At 39.4% G+C, this 14547-nt stretch overlaps 1 protein-coding gene across 2 annotated transcripts in view; it reads left to right on the forward strand.

The window, feature by feature from the left end:
* The window catches only part of CDKAL1 (CDK5 regulatory subunit associated protein 1-like 1), a 604990-nt gene that overhangs the window by 560293 nt on the left and 30150 nt on the right, over nt 1-14547 (forward strand). For both annotated transcript variants that reach the window (XM_004693314.2, XM_012732965.1), the window contains 2 exons: nt 7966-8049; nt 11192-11356. In XM_004693314.2, coding sequence (XP_004693371.1) covers nt 7966-8049; nt 11192-11356 — 249 coding nt within the window. The remainder of the gene's footprint in view (nt 1-7965; nt 8050-11191; nt 11357-14547) is intronic.

Raw genomic sequence — 14547 nt, forward strand, 5'->3', positions numbered from 1 at the left:
CTTTTTTGGATTTGCTGGATTTCCCAAAAAGAAACTTGTAAATTGATCATGAGTTAGCTTTTGGGGAAGCTCCAGTCAACCAGAAAATTGGAAACAAGAGTAATTTAAAGGTCAAAAAGAGAAAGTTAGCAATTCAGAATTCCTGCCTTTTCCTCCCCAGTGCCTTTCCTAAATTTAAAGCATTGTGTTAACATTATTCCTCTAATTGAGGGTGTTTGTAGTGAATTTTTAAAAAATTAATGACCATATATGGCCTTTTCTAAAATACTGAGATGGGAGATTCTTATTAAGTCCATAAAAACCAACATAATGTTGTTTAGAGCTGTCCTGTCCAATGAAAATACAGTACAAAGCACAGGCATTATTTTAAATCTTACGGTAGCGACATGAAAATAATGTGAAGAAGCAGGTGAAGTTAAATTTACTATTTAACTGGATAGATCACAAGTATTTTAACTATCACAAGTATCGTGTAATCAACAAAATCCGTGAAACGGCTCATATTCTTACTCATATTAAGTTTGTGAAGCTGTTTTTGTTTTATGCTGGCAGGTGTTACACAGCCCATCAGTTTGGATGTCACAACAGCTTCCTGTGACCCCCATTCTAGAGGGTACGGGTTCAGAGTAATTCTGTAAGTCACCATTGTCCTGAAGCCAGTATAAACCCATTCTTCAGGTTAGGGGTAAATACTACAAGCCCTGTGACTTTGTTTCACTTATCTCTAGAAGACCTTAGTTTTCTTATTTATAAAATGAAAAATTGGAACGTAATGATCTGTTAAATCCTTCATTCATTACAGTTCTGAATTCGTGATCAAAAAGGTCATTTTAGAGACTGGGTATGCTGGAATTGACCCTTTTTCCTATTAGTGTTTGGAAAGAAGGCTCCTTTCACAACAAAGAAAATTATAAGGTATCCTGCATTCTGTACCCAAACTTTTTGTCTCCAAGTGTCTGAATCTTTCTTTAAATTCTTCTGAGTGTCACACTGTTTTGATACAGTGTTCGGTTGCATGGGAGACCATGCGGGCCTGGCGCTCAGTGTTTTGGGGGTGGGGTCTTTGTGCAAAGATAAGAGAGGTCTTGGTAAGTGGTTACTGCGCATACTAGATTACATAGACACTAAGTCTCTAAAACTTTGTTCATTCTCTCTGGAATCTGATTTATTGTGTCATCAGTGAAACCAAGTGAAAAAGCACTTTCCCAGAAAGTTGTCTGTACATTCATCTTGAGCTGTGAATGTGGTACCTTTGTGCCTTCACGAGAAGCTCATCAAAGATGAGTGGCCCAGATTTGCTGAGGAAAAATATCAAGTGTCAGTGAATGAAGATGACTATTGCATCCCTGAATTGAACTTTTAGTGAAGTGTTAGACATGTATGTCCTGTATTGATCCCACTTAGTCACCCCATTAATAAGGTATTATGGGTGGATATTACTGGCATCATCTGGCTGGACTTTTGTCAACTCTCTGGGAATTACAGAGTTTGTCCATGAGGGAAAAACAGATCCAAGGTCATGTTTTATATTTTTACCACAATTAAATTTTTGGTGCAAATTTCCTGTTGTATGGAAAGTACTAGGGTGTCATATACCAGGTGGTGACTAACTAACACTGCCTTGTGATTAAAAAAAAAAAAAAGTAGTAGTGAAGGAGTAAATTCTAGGCAAAGCAGGCATTTTTTTCCTTTTAAATCTTTTTGTTTTATCTAAATGAAAAGATGGTTGTTAGCTTTGAGCTTACTGTAATCATTTCAAGGTATGTGTAAATTGAACCATTGTGCCATGTACCTTCAGCTTACAGAACAGTGTATTTCAGGTATTTCTCAATAAAACTAGGATAAAGTTTTTCACAAAATCATTGTTGGTAATACCTTAGACTGCTCTAGAATACCCAAAATGTAGAAGCAAGTATCCTGTGGACTCTTTTAAATTGGAAGTTTAACCAAGTATAGATCTGGGAGAATCAGCTTGGCATTTGTCATGGGACTATTTGCTGCTGAGATTATTTTAACCAAATCAATAAAGGATCACTACTGTGTTATTATTGTTGACTCTCAACCAGCAGATGAAAATAGCTTTCTTATTAAGGTAAGAATTTACCTCCAACTGGGAAGGGACTCCCTTGGGTTGCTTTTCTCGTATTGGAATAGGTACATGACTAAAAGAAAACTAGTCAGCAATTGAAGAAAAAAGCATACAGGACTTTTAAGAGAAATTTCAAACTCTGGTCTGATTCAACAGAACCGCGTTGGGTCACGGTCTTTTTAGCCTGCCTCATTGCTTTGGGTGAAGGACTTTCGAAAAAGCAAAGTTGTTTTTCATTTTTTCTTTGTGCTTATGCTTAGGCTATTTCTGAAATGTGAGGAAGAATTAACTACTAGGATTGTGCTGGCATTTAATAGTTATGTACAGATTAAATACTTAAAGGTGTGGCTATTCTGCTTCAAAGGCAGAAAAATCCCTTCCCTTTTGAATACAACTAGTCTTGTTAATTAAATAGAACTAAACTTTTTTCACATAGAAAATACTGTTCTTAAAAGATCCTCTAGAATGTATTTTCTCTTATTGTTCAAGAGAGAGACAGACAGCTCTGGTTCCCTTGAGAATACTGCCCAACATTATCTTTCGAGAACTCTAAACTAGACCAATAAACTGATAGCAAACATTTGAATAGGATGGACTTAGAGGCTCATTACTTGTATTCTGTGTTATCATCATTTTTGACACACATCCCTATGTCATGGCCCCCTTTTATTAGAGGCTGGCATTGTGGAATAAAGATGATATTAAATTTTAATGTTATTGCTATTATTACTGTTGACTGTTTTTAGCATAAGTATGCCTACTTCTTTAATTCCAGCTTCTGCAAGGCCAGAAAATAGAAGTGTGCATAAACAGTCAGGAAAATTACTGTATACCCTGGAGACCCAGCATCGCATGCTCTGCCTGTTGTGAATGATGAATCAAAATGGAAAGGTTATCATTTTCATTAGCTAGGAAAGAACAAGACCATACTTTTCTCCAAGTGTAATTACAGTGGTTCACTGGCAACATTACACTGCAGTAATTAGTCTAAAGGTGTATGTGAGGGCAGGCTTTCGCACAGACACTAGAAATATTATTTCAGAGTTTAAGGTCACAGCCTTGTGTTTAACATGTTCCAGGCAGCTTAGGAGAAAAAAAAAAAAAACTAATTTGACTGGAGCTAAAGAAAGACATTTGACATTTCCCAGAGTCATGCATTCAGAAACCAGTCAGGTAGAAAAATCGTATTTTATTATCTACAATTAAAAAAAAAAATAGCTGCAGTAGCATGTCAGAATATTTTGTAGGATAAACAGAGATAAAATTCAAGTTTATTAAGAATGTGATATTAATAATTGTGAAATCTTTTGATATGTGTGTGTTTTAACCTCTGGGTTTTTTCCTACGGCATTTGGATAATAAAGGTAGTTGCTAGAAACTTGTCAGGGAAAGAAAGATAATTTCTTTGTCATCTTACAGCTGTTTTCAAGGAATAAATGTTTCTCCTACACAGGTCCTTAGATATGTATCTATCTGTCTTTTGTGAGTGATTTTTTGGGTACTCTGAGCAGTTGATAACTAGAAGTTTATAACCTACCCCTTCAGAGGAAAACTGATTTGAAGTTACTTATACAGCTCTAGCTCAGGTTTTCCATTGAAGTAAAATGTAAGTGACAAGTGGGGATTGGGAGAATAGTAACAAGTAAACTTTACATAAAGTCAAAGTCCCCTATGAGGTTACAAGAAACTTTTTGCTTCTTCCAGTCCAGCCAGTGTTTCTACCAGTAACTTCGCTGACTGGGTTAAAGGTAAAAAGCCCAACTATCCTAGTGCCCCTGTGCAATTTCTTTATTGTCTCTGCCTTCATTTATTTTCAACTTCTTTCATTAAATCCTCACACAGTCATGCCGAATATTGTTTCTTTAGGATAAATAGAGAATACATGTGTATGAATGAGCATTCATTCAGCAGCCAAATCCTGCTGGAAACCACTGCTTCTTTAATGCAAATGCCTGTTTTCTGCGTGTTATCTGGCCATATGGTTAGAACTGATGTTTCTCACAATTTTAGGCACTTGGGAAATTTTAAGCCTAGATGTGACACAAATAACACAACTAGCTGATTATGTAACATAGTGAACATTTTACCCAAAAATTGAATGTAAAAAAATCACTGTGTTTTGTTTGTCGCAGATGTTTCTCTATTTAAGGAGAAGTCTACACAGTAGATTCATGGGGTACATTTTCTAGAGCAGAATATTAGGTAGAAGGCATCAAATAGTGGTAGTGGCTCCGAGATTGCTTTTTGCTCCCCTCTACCCCTCTGCAAGCTCTTTGCAAATCACCTCACCTCGCTGGACTATAGTTTGCTGTCTATGAAATCAGAGATTGCTAAGCCCCCTTTAGTTTCTTACCCTCTTTGTCTGGCTATGGGGAAAACCACCTTTATTTATCTGCCTTTGAGGGCTCAACTAAGTTTGCGAGCTTTTTTTTACAGCTTTTCAATAATATCTAGAAAATTGTACCACACTTTCCTTTGAGACTACAGTATCTAATGGCTCTGTGAGATCACCAGTAGTGCAGTATGGGGGGTTAGTGGGGACCTGCACTTGCACTTTCCCACACGTTGGTACCCCAATCTGTGAAACGGAGGATGGCTTTACAATACAAGACCATTTTTATAATTCATGTTACCCAAAACATCTCTTTAGAGTAAGACTAAAATGTATTAAATGAATTTCTGCACATTGTCAGAGAAATTACTTTCTTTACCAACATTTAATGAACAAATTACAAATGTGCCTGGCTTTTCCAATCAACTATGGGACTTACATATACTTACAGAAGTCCTAACAATTCTCCTGATAGCCAGACTTTGCAAATGGAAACCAAGTTTCCCACAGTATTGCTGTAAGAGCACTTGCTTTCCCATGCAAAGTTCAAGAAATGAAACAAGCATTCAGTCACTACAAATGATATTCCTATGAAGCACACTGCGAATGGAAAGGGAACTTTTTCTTTGGATTATGAAACTAAAAAGGGTGTTGTTGGGAAGATGTTGGCAGATGTCTTAATGTAAGGAGATTCAAGTTGCCGGACAGCTGTTTGAGACTTGCAGGTGGTTCTTGGGCTGGGTACCGAAGATTAGATTGCTGTTAACTTCGGTGCAACAAGAAAGTAGCTGTAATTTGCAAAGGGCTCTAAGCACATATTTACTGTAAGAAAAGCATCAGTCTGAATTCAGTATTTCCCTCATTTCCCTTGTAGGCAGACCAGCCCCTAACCGACACATCTAGCATGAACTCGGGATTTTAGAACCACTCTTCCCATTCCCATGTCATTTCTACCAAATTCTCAAGTTTTAAATGAGGAAAAAGTGAAGTGTCAAATCTCTTTTATCTTGAAAAGAAGCTTCCCAGACCCCTAGCTTAGTATTCTACTGTCCATCCAATGTGTGATATTTCTGAGTAACCCTTTCTTAGAACTTTCACCATTCTTAATTCCTCCAAATCACTTTTACCTTTCTTCCTGACCTGGAATGTTCTAGTTACTTGACTTGGTCAGGTTGTCAGGTAAGTGTAGATGTTATGGAATAACTGATGAGACGATGTGCTCTGCATCTTGCTCTGTGAGCCATTTCCTTCCTCTGAGCTGAGGACTTGTTTCGTGATTGTGGCATTGCTGAGATATAGACAATCAGGATGATTCCTCTAAGTTTTATTCTGTGTGGGTCTTTTAGCCACACTGGTTGATCATGGGGAGAAATCGTGCAAAAGAGGGTGACTCATTTGAAAAAAGACACTTGAGGCTGATATCCACACACTGAGCTCCTAAGATCCTTTATTGTCACCAAAGCAAAGTTGTCTCTTTCAGAGTTTTGTGTGAACGCTTCCCTTCCTTAATTTCATCATTGATTTTAAGCTTCTTTGAAGTAGTTGGTTCTCATAGAGATTGTATTTCACCTTCAAAATGTGTTTTAATGCAATTTAATTCATAAAAATAATAATGAGGAACTTTAATTAGCTTTTGCTGTTTTGTTATGGGGCTGGGGTAGCTTATAGCATTTTCGATCCAAGTCCTAGATTTCTCGTGTTCATCTTTGTCCAGTATTCTCTGGAGAGCTTTAAGAGTTCACCAATAGATAAGATTTGTTACCAAGGAGACAAGAAGGGTGACTACACAGGTGGTAGCCACTGTAAATCACTCCATATAGCTGTTCTCCTGAGTCCTTTTTGCAAACAATAGTTGAATACTCATCTACAAATAGTTCTGATTGAAGGTGCAGCCTTCAACCAGATAAACATAGCAAGTGTTTCTAACTATGTGTGTGTATGTTGTTGTCATCATCATTATTCCCAGATAAAATAGAATAGCCCAAAATGATGACTCCCATCTGTCCGAATTAATTGTGACAAGAGGAAAGAAGTAACTAACGTTTTCAGTGCCTCTACAATCTCGCATTGTTGCTAATTTCCTGAAAATTTAATGTTAGATGAAGTGTAATTGCAGATTTCCTTAAGAACCATTGACAGATACTTATCGTAAGTTACAAGCAACTCATACTGTGAAATGTGTGCAAACATTCTAAGCTTTCTTCCAGAAGAATACTTCAGCAAACCCCAATATTCATCACTCCTTGTTAATAAACAGAGCCATTCAAACTGAAAGAAGATTTGGGGGAAACTTTCTTTTATTTTGCTTCTTTAGTTTTGAGAGATTAATGTTGCAGGGACTTTGAACTAGTCTTCAGAGACTGACATAAGTCTTTGATAAGTGTCTTCTCAGAGACCTTACCACCTTTGGCTGAGGGGTTTCTGTGTGGCTTCAATTTAAATGAGGTGATACATTAGATAATAAATTATGGTATATTGATGCAATGGTGTTATATGATGGAGAGGGGCTTTAATATTTTCATTTCTAATTATTAGGTGTTGCATTTAGTGCAGCTGTGTTTATGTCTACATGGTAACTGAACATGGTGACAAGTCCTTACATAATAAGAATAGGAGGTACTTTTTAAAAATCTCGCCAATGGGCTTTAATTTGGGGGGTTGTATTTATCAAGTAGCAATGGCAAAAATCATTCCTGTAATCACTGAACACAGCTGCTTTGCTACATCAGACATCTTGACAACCTTGTAAAACAAGTAAATGATACTTTTAAGTGTAGCATTTCACAGGGAAATAAACTTGGAAATGGTAGCATTTTTTAGTCCAGTCACATTTCTTTAACCAATGTCTTGGCTGATCTACCTTCTTGGTATTAAAAATTCATGTTGGATCATAGATTGTGATCATTCCTATAGGGAATTAACAGCCCCACATTCTTGTGAGCTTTCTCTTAAAAAAAAAAAAATGAACTTAGGGTCGTGGCTATAACAAAAAAAGCGGCAATTGCTGGTGACAGAGAAAATGTATATAATAACTAAGTAGCTGTGTGAATTAGTCAGTAATTTCAGAATTACATATAACACATGAAATGTTTAGGTGCAGGGACTTAATGACTAGTTTTTGAGGCATTTTTTTTTAGTGCTGCATCCCTCATAACACAAATTAATGTTTATTACTATTCTCTCATATTGCCAAAATATTTTCATGAATTTGGATTAGAAGCAGCTTGTTCAAGCTTGTTTTGCAACTTTGTTTCAAGAAACAAAGTGATATTTTAGAAGATTTTTGTATGTCTTAGAAGCCTTAATTATCTTACTTATGTTGAAGGAGGAAATAAGATCAAGTTTTGTTTTGTCCTTATGTAAGAAAATAAGATTCCACACTATGCTAATTTTATGTTACTACATGGTTAGTGATGTCTTTCCGGAAGTTTGAACCTGTGATACATGCACTAGCTGTGCCTGGCAATCTAGTCTCTACTGTAGGGCTGGCATCTGTTTCGGATTCTCAAGTGTGTGTCTCACCTTTCCTCTTTTCTCTCCACAGATTGGTGAAAGACAACAAGTGTTAGTGACAGAAGAATCTTTTGATTCCAAGTTTTATGTTGCACACAATCGATTCTACGAGCAAGTAAGAGATACTTCAGACTCCTAAATTGTCTTCAAAATGAGGCATTCTGAAAGTATATCAGTTTAATAAAAAGGACTTGGAATAGGGGAAGGTTGTAGCCCCTTGCTAAAGCAAGGTTCCCCCTGTGGGTTAGTCTGCACAGCATGCTCTACAGCGAAGTAAGTGTAGTCCTCATTAATCTCACGCAGGACCAGCTTTAGGCTCCTGGGAGCTGGGGACACAAGCGATCACTGCCAGACTTTCCGCAGCCTGGCGCAGAGCAGGGGCAAGTCCTGGTCAGAGGCAGGAAGGGTGTCTGCTCGCCTCGCGCGACCTCAACATGGAAGGGCAGGGACTTCCTCTCCCTGTCACAGCACTCACACAGTCCTAGGTTGGTCACTTGGTGTTTTAGTTTTGTTTGATGTTAGTGTTTTGTTTTTGAACTCTCACCTGATAAAGACACTGTGGGGAAAGGCAAAGAGCCTCTTCCTTGGGCTCAACTCCATACTGTGTGGACAACCCTAAAGACCAGTGTGAGGATCAAGCCAACTTCACTTCCTCTAGGCCAACCCAAGGGGCTCCCCATTTGCTTAGCTGCTTTTCGTGCCCCCAAAGCTAATGTGTTGCTCTCTAGCCCAGCCCCCAGACTCTGTCTCAGCATTTGGGATTCCATTTTTCCCGGGTGGTAAAGCAATTCAAAAGCATCTTGAAGAATAGGAGTGTGTTCTTGAGGGCCACCAGCCCAGGCAAGGAAAAGCGTGCAGTGTTCTCTGGCCAGGAGCCTCTTGAGGGTGGGGGGATTTTCATCGATCATTCCTGAATTTTATTATTTTCCCTTAATATCACATTATTTGTACCTGCTTTTTCATCAAATGAGACAAGAAAGGTTTCTCCATGGGCCATGATGGGAATTAGTTCTTGGGAAGGTCCTTCAGAACCTGTCAGAGGGCCTCCCTGCTGGCACAGGGGTGATAGTCTCAGTGCTGTAGAGCTAGTGCCAGCCACTGTGGCCTCAGTTCGATCCCTGGCCAGGGAGCTGACCCACATAAGTCACGGTTGCCCTCTCCTGTCTCACCCGCGGCTCCCCTCAGCAGTGTATTTCAGTCAGTCCACCTGTTTTGCTCCCCACTCTGTCTCAGCTGAAACTTCTCACCCCCCCCCCATCTCTGGCCTATATCCCAGCTCTTATATGCATAAATAATAAAAATAAGTCTTAAAAAAAAAGTGCAAGTCAGATAAAGGATGGGCCAGGAAAGGTGTCTGACTATGTTGAAAATCAGGACGCAGTCATTGAAAAGACATTGATGATCCATCTGGAATAATCCAGACAGGACACCAGGTCCTCAGGAATCATTGCAGAGGGAGGGAGGCCTGGGCAGGTTGGGGGTAGGGATGGACATAACCCAGACCAAGCATGCCTGTTCCGTACCCAGTAGAGACTGCAGCTGAGGCAGGATTCCCAGGTCCCCATGTTTGAGCTGAGTCTCTTCCCCATTTTCCATCCCATTAATTGACTCCAGAGAGCCATTTTCCTATTCAAGCCAACCTTCTGCTCAGCCCTGGGGAAGAGTTTGATTCAAGTATTTTGGTTGCCTCTTCCCTCTCCTTTCTCTTGCCATCTGGGTTTTTGCCTCAGCAGGGAACTTTTTTTCCCTTCATTTTAAAGGCAATGGCATGCCTCATTAGCTGTTTCCTCCAATTTAAAGCAGTCAGGGTTTTTCCAATTATTAAAACCGGAGGGGGAAAAAAACAGTGAGCCCTTCATTCAGATCAAGGCAGCAGATCAAGGAGAGTGATTTTCCCCCAGAATAGTACCAAGTCTCCCAGGGACCGTTTACCCTAGAGATTTTCTTATTTTATAAAAACTGAGTTAAAAGGGCTTTCATATCCTGATACTAAAGCTCTTTTTAGTTCCTTTGCTTCCCATGAGTAATTCACCACCCAGGTGACCTTTTTCCTATATTGTGATGAAGCAGTGTACTGAGTGGTCATAAAAATCAAACTCAAAGACAACGGTCCAATTTTAGAGAAGCTGGCTGAAGAACTTCTGGCTCTTTTCTGGCTTTTTTTTTTTTTTTCCTTTTGGTCTCTACAACTAAACATATCAAAGATTTCATAGGAATTATTTTTCTAAATGAGATGAGTTCCAGAAGTGAAGATTATATCTAGATATCAAAGTATTGCTGGATTAGAATTAGTCTATTTATTTTGGATCCTTACTTAAAAAGATTGGCAAGTAGCTCCAGCACTAAAATAGAAGTGTAAGGGAGACATAATACATGCAGAGTGCCTCTGAGTCCCGAAGGAGGGGAAACATTTGCTCAAGGTAAATAAGTACTTTTATCAGAAATCTTGAGGGAAAAGAAACCATCCCACAGCTCCCTGTGAAGTCGCCTTCAGAGTAGTCAGTGTATGTGGGGGTGGAACTAACAATTCTGTGCATTTTAGAACAAAGCGAAAGAATTGAATGCAGCCACAAAGTTAATGCAGCCAGTTAGCTTCAAATACCACTTTTGGGGATGCCAAAAGGTTCCTTTTAAATATTCTTCCTTTCCCTCCAAACACCCACTCTGCACACACAGGGAGTGAGGTGAACTATCTCCTCAGACCGTTATTCTCACAGCTAACTTGGAAGGTACTGAAGGGATAGGACTTCTCTTGGTTGTCTCAGTTCTCTTCATTGCATGGGGCCACCAGGAGCAGAATCTCAAAGGCCCATTGGGATGTGAGTGGCTGAGGGCTGGGATTTCCCAGGTATGACTTCCACGGGCCCTAGGTAGCGGGCATCCCGCAACAAAAGAGCACACTTCTGGCTGGGTCTCTCTCCCACATTACCCTCACTCCCTACCAGGTTCCCAGACCCGTGCGCACCTGGAAGACAGAACCGACTTGGGATTGGACTCCAAAACAGGAAAAAAGGATTAGGGGACCACAGAGGGAACCTGAAAAATGTACCACCTTTAGCTAACAATATCATATCAATATTGGCTCATTAATTGTGACAAGTGTTTTGTGCACATGTAAAGTGTGTAATGATAAGGAAATTGGGTGTGGAATAGAGAGGAATTCCCTGTGCTGTCTTTGCAGTCTTTCTAAAAATCTAAAGCTAGTCTATAGTAAAAAGTTTACTTACATAAATGAAACTGTTGATTTTTTTTTTAAGGTTTTAGTGCCAAAGAACCCCTCGTTCATGGGGAAAATGGTGGAAGTGGATATTTATGAATCAGGAAAACATTTTTTGAAAGGGCAACCGGTATCAGACGCCGAAGTGTACACACCATCCATCAGCAAACCGCTAGCAAAGGGCGAGGTCTCGGGTTTGACAGAGGTGAGTGAGAAACACTTTCCTCTCTACCCCGCTGGCGAAACAGCCACCGTTTCCTGACCACGTTCCTGGTATCATTTACGGTTCCCTTTTTCTGTATGCAGGCGACCTTAATCCTTTCTGACAGATTGAAATCCGAATTAGAAAGATGTGTTTTTGCTGATGTCTGTAGCTTTGCTTCTCTGCTTATGAAGGGAATAAGCCCTTTTCTGCTTCTCTACCAAAAGCAAAGGGCAAAAGCCGGTGTTTTTCAGTGAAAGAGTTAACACCGTGAATGATCTGATCCGGTATATTTCTGTGTCAGTAGATTCGGAGTGGAAGGGGGTGAGGAAAGGAATATTTCCTTGCTTCGGGGAGTTGTTTATAATATGGTAAAAACCTACCATAGATTAGGCACTAAAGCATGTCAGTATATGAGGTTATGGTGCCTTTCTCTAGGGTGTTAGCTGAATGTCTGCTTTAGTCATGTGGAGTGAAAATTAAACATTTTTTTCTTTCTATAAAAAAAGTAACCTGACCCCTATTTTATACCTTGGTAAATATGGCTGTTTGCCAAGCTCTCTCTTACATTTCATTGAGCTACAGTTGTAAAAGCTGATGGAGTGTGAAATGAAAATGTGTATCACATTTCTAAGCATCATTTGATGTCCTTTCTCCAACACAATTGTTAAGCGCTCTAAAAAAAGAATATAGCAATGACTTAACATAAGGAAAAAAGATAAGTGCTATTTATCCGTGCATATAATTCCAAAATTGTTTTAGTATATGTATTATCTTTTCCCTCCAAGTAAATTACAAGGGCATGTAATTAAACTTTGGGGATGGTGACAAAGAGGGTATCATTATCTGTATTGTCACTTATTGTGGTGATGGACGCTGCTATCCAAACACAAGTGACACCTCTCATGAGTTTGACAAGTGTACGCGAGGAATCTGGATGTGTGGCCCTCTGACCGATAGTGGGATGACGTAGGCTAGCCTTTGTCAAAACCCTGCCAAGTGTGTCATCCTGCTCAAGCAGGAGTGAACTCTAGGAGCTGATAAGCATAACTGTTAACATCTGCTGCCGTTCAAAAAGAAAAAAATCATACTTGGGCTCTGGATGGATGTCCAGCACGGGACAGTATCACCCCACATTTAAACTACATCGTCAGAGCTCTGGCTTTTGCCGTGTTTGGTAGGGTGTAAGAGAATGTTAAGGAAGTTGACTTACATTTAGTTTTTTCTATTCAATGTGTTGTACAGGGTTGATTTTAAATTGCCAGTGTGGAAGGGTTTTACCACAAATGGCAGTAGCAGGCAAGTTCTTATTTCAGAGTCTTTGCCTCCTGTAACTCCTTCACGAATGCCTTTGGGACGGGAAGGCATCGTCAATGATAATGCATAAATTAGGAAAAATACTGCTTTTGTCTGAGCTTCTTAGTTTTAATGTTACTTTCTCAGAAGACAGCCCCTCAGCCGGTGCTGGTGCTGGTGTCATTTCCACCCAGCCTTCTCTGGGCTAGGACGGCTACTGGTTGACTCCAGGAGACTCCAGTCTTAGAATGTGCATGACACCAGAGAGCTAGGAATATTGACTTGGGTGTTTATATTAAGGGAAATATCCAGGCAAGTCACCATTTGTGACCTCACAAAAATTAATGGACATTGCTTCCCGCTTTATTACTTGTCAGCTTTTAAAGATATACCGAGACGTGGGTCAAAATGCTTTCTTCACTGGATTTCTCCTGGTGTTACAAATATTTCTGTTGATGATGTGAGCCAAAATGAAGTAAGCAGGAAGAGAACAGCTTCTATTTTTAGAAGATGTAGAAGTGGATGATAGAGGTTATAATCGTGTGTCAAACTTCTTGAGCCCTGTGAGTGCTGACAGAGCTGCTGGAACTCTCGACAAAAATGAACTTAACTCTGTGGATGAATCACGGCCTTGGTGTCTGATACGTTTGGGTTCACATCTGGACTTGCTGGTTTTCCAGAGACACGAGACTTCTGTGATCTCCAGTTTTGGCCGTTAAATGGAAATAATGTCTCTCTCAGAGGAGTAATGTTGAACTAGCAATTGTAAATAGTAAAACAGTTCTTGGAACAAAGTAAGTAGGTACGGGGTTTTTCTCCCCGGCCCCCTAATCTAGCTGCATATAGAAGGAACAGCTTCTGAAGGTGACCTTGGTAGTAACAATTTTAGATGGCTTCAATATTTTAGTATGACCATGGAATATTAGTATGGGGCAGGAGAACACAGTGAATTTCTCATTTAGGAGTATCTGTTTAGTGCCAGAGAACTAACCCTGTCAGGATTTTCTCTATTTCTGAATTTCCTAGGCTTTTTGTGAGTTTCTCTAGAATGGGAAACTCTTCCTACACACTTCATATAAAGAAATAGGAAAAGGCATCTAAAACAAAATGCTGTGTTCACAAATTCTTTTTAATAGTAAATACATTTCTTTAATTGATAATTTTATAATAATTGTTTAGCTATATAGCCCTGTGCTACCATTGGACTTACTATTTCACTTTAGATCCTGTTGACCACTTTTGATAAACTGTTTAGGGGTACAGTAAGCCAGGGGTAGAATCACAGAATGAGTGGACGTCCTGAGGTCTGGATTACCAGAGCTGCTTCGGTGGTAACAGCCTGCATATCACATAGGCCCAGAGCCACCGTTGTCGCTTAAGATTCTGTGATTGAAGTATTTCATTTGACAAAAATGGATTGAATGCCTGCCCTGTGGCAGGACTTTGAATTCTATGAATATTACTAGATATCAGACTTTGTTATTTTCAAATAATATTGGTGAAGGCCCACGACTTGGTAGGAAAGGAAAGCTTGTAATAAAGTCAAAGGATCACTCTAAGAAATTATGTTCTGATGGAAACCACATATTAGGAATTTTTTTATGATCATTTTTATTCCTCTTGCCTGTTTGCTCAGAGAAGTGGAGGAAGAAAAGAAGGGGAGAAGAGGAAAGAGACACCAAATTAGTCTGATTATTTTTAGGGTAGATAGATGCCGAAATGCTGTCTCGAGCTTCATGGGAACATTTTTGAATAGCTATGACTTAAGGGTAAGTTTAAAAGTTGATGTAATAATTATCCACTAGAAGGCATGATAGAGTCCAAAGGGATAAGTTAGAGAAAGGGCAGATCTTGAAACTTTTTATGGAACGTGTCAGGGGACTTCCTTCTTAGAGGGG

This window comes from Condylura cristata, unplaced genomic scaffold (genome assembly GCF_000260355.1).
Source record: "Condylura cristata isolate star-nosed mole 26May11 unplaced genomic scaffold, ConCri1.0 scaffold00037, whole genome shotgun sequence".
Taxonomy (NCBI): domain Eukaryota; kingdom Metazoa; phylum Chordata; class Mammalia; order Eulipotyphla; family Talpidae; genus Condylura; species Condylura cristata.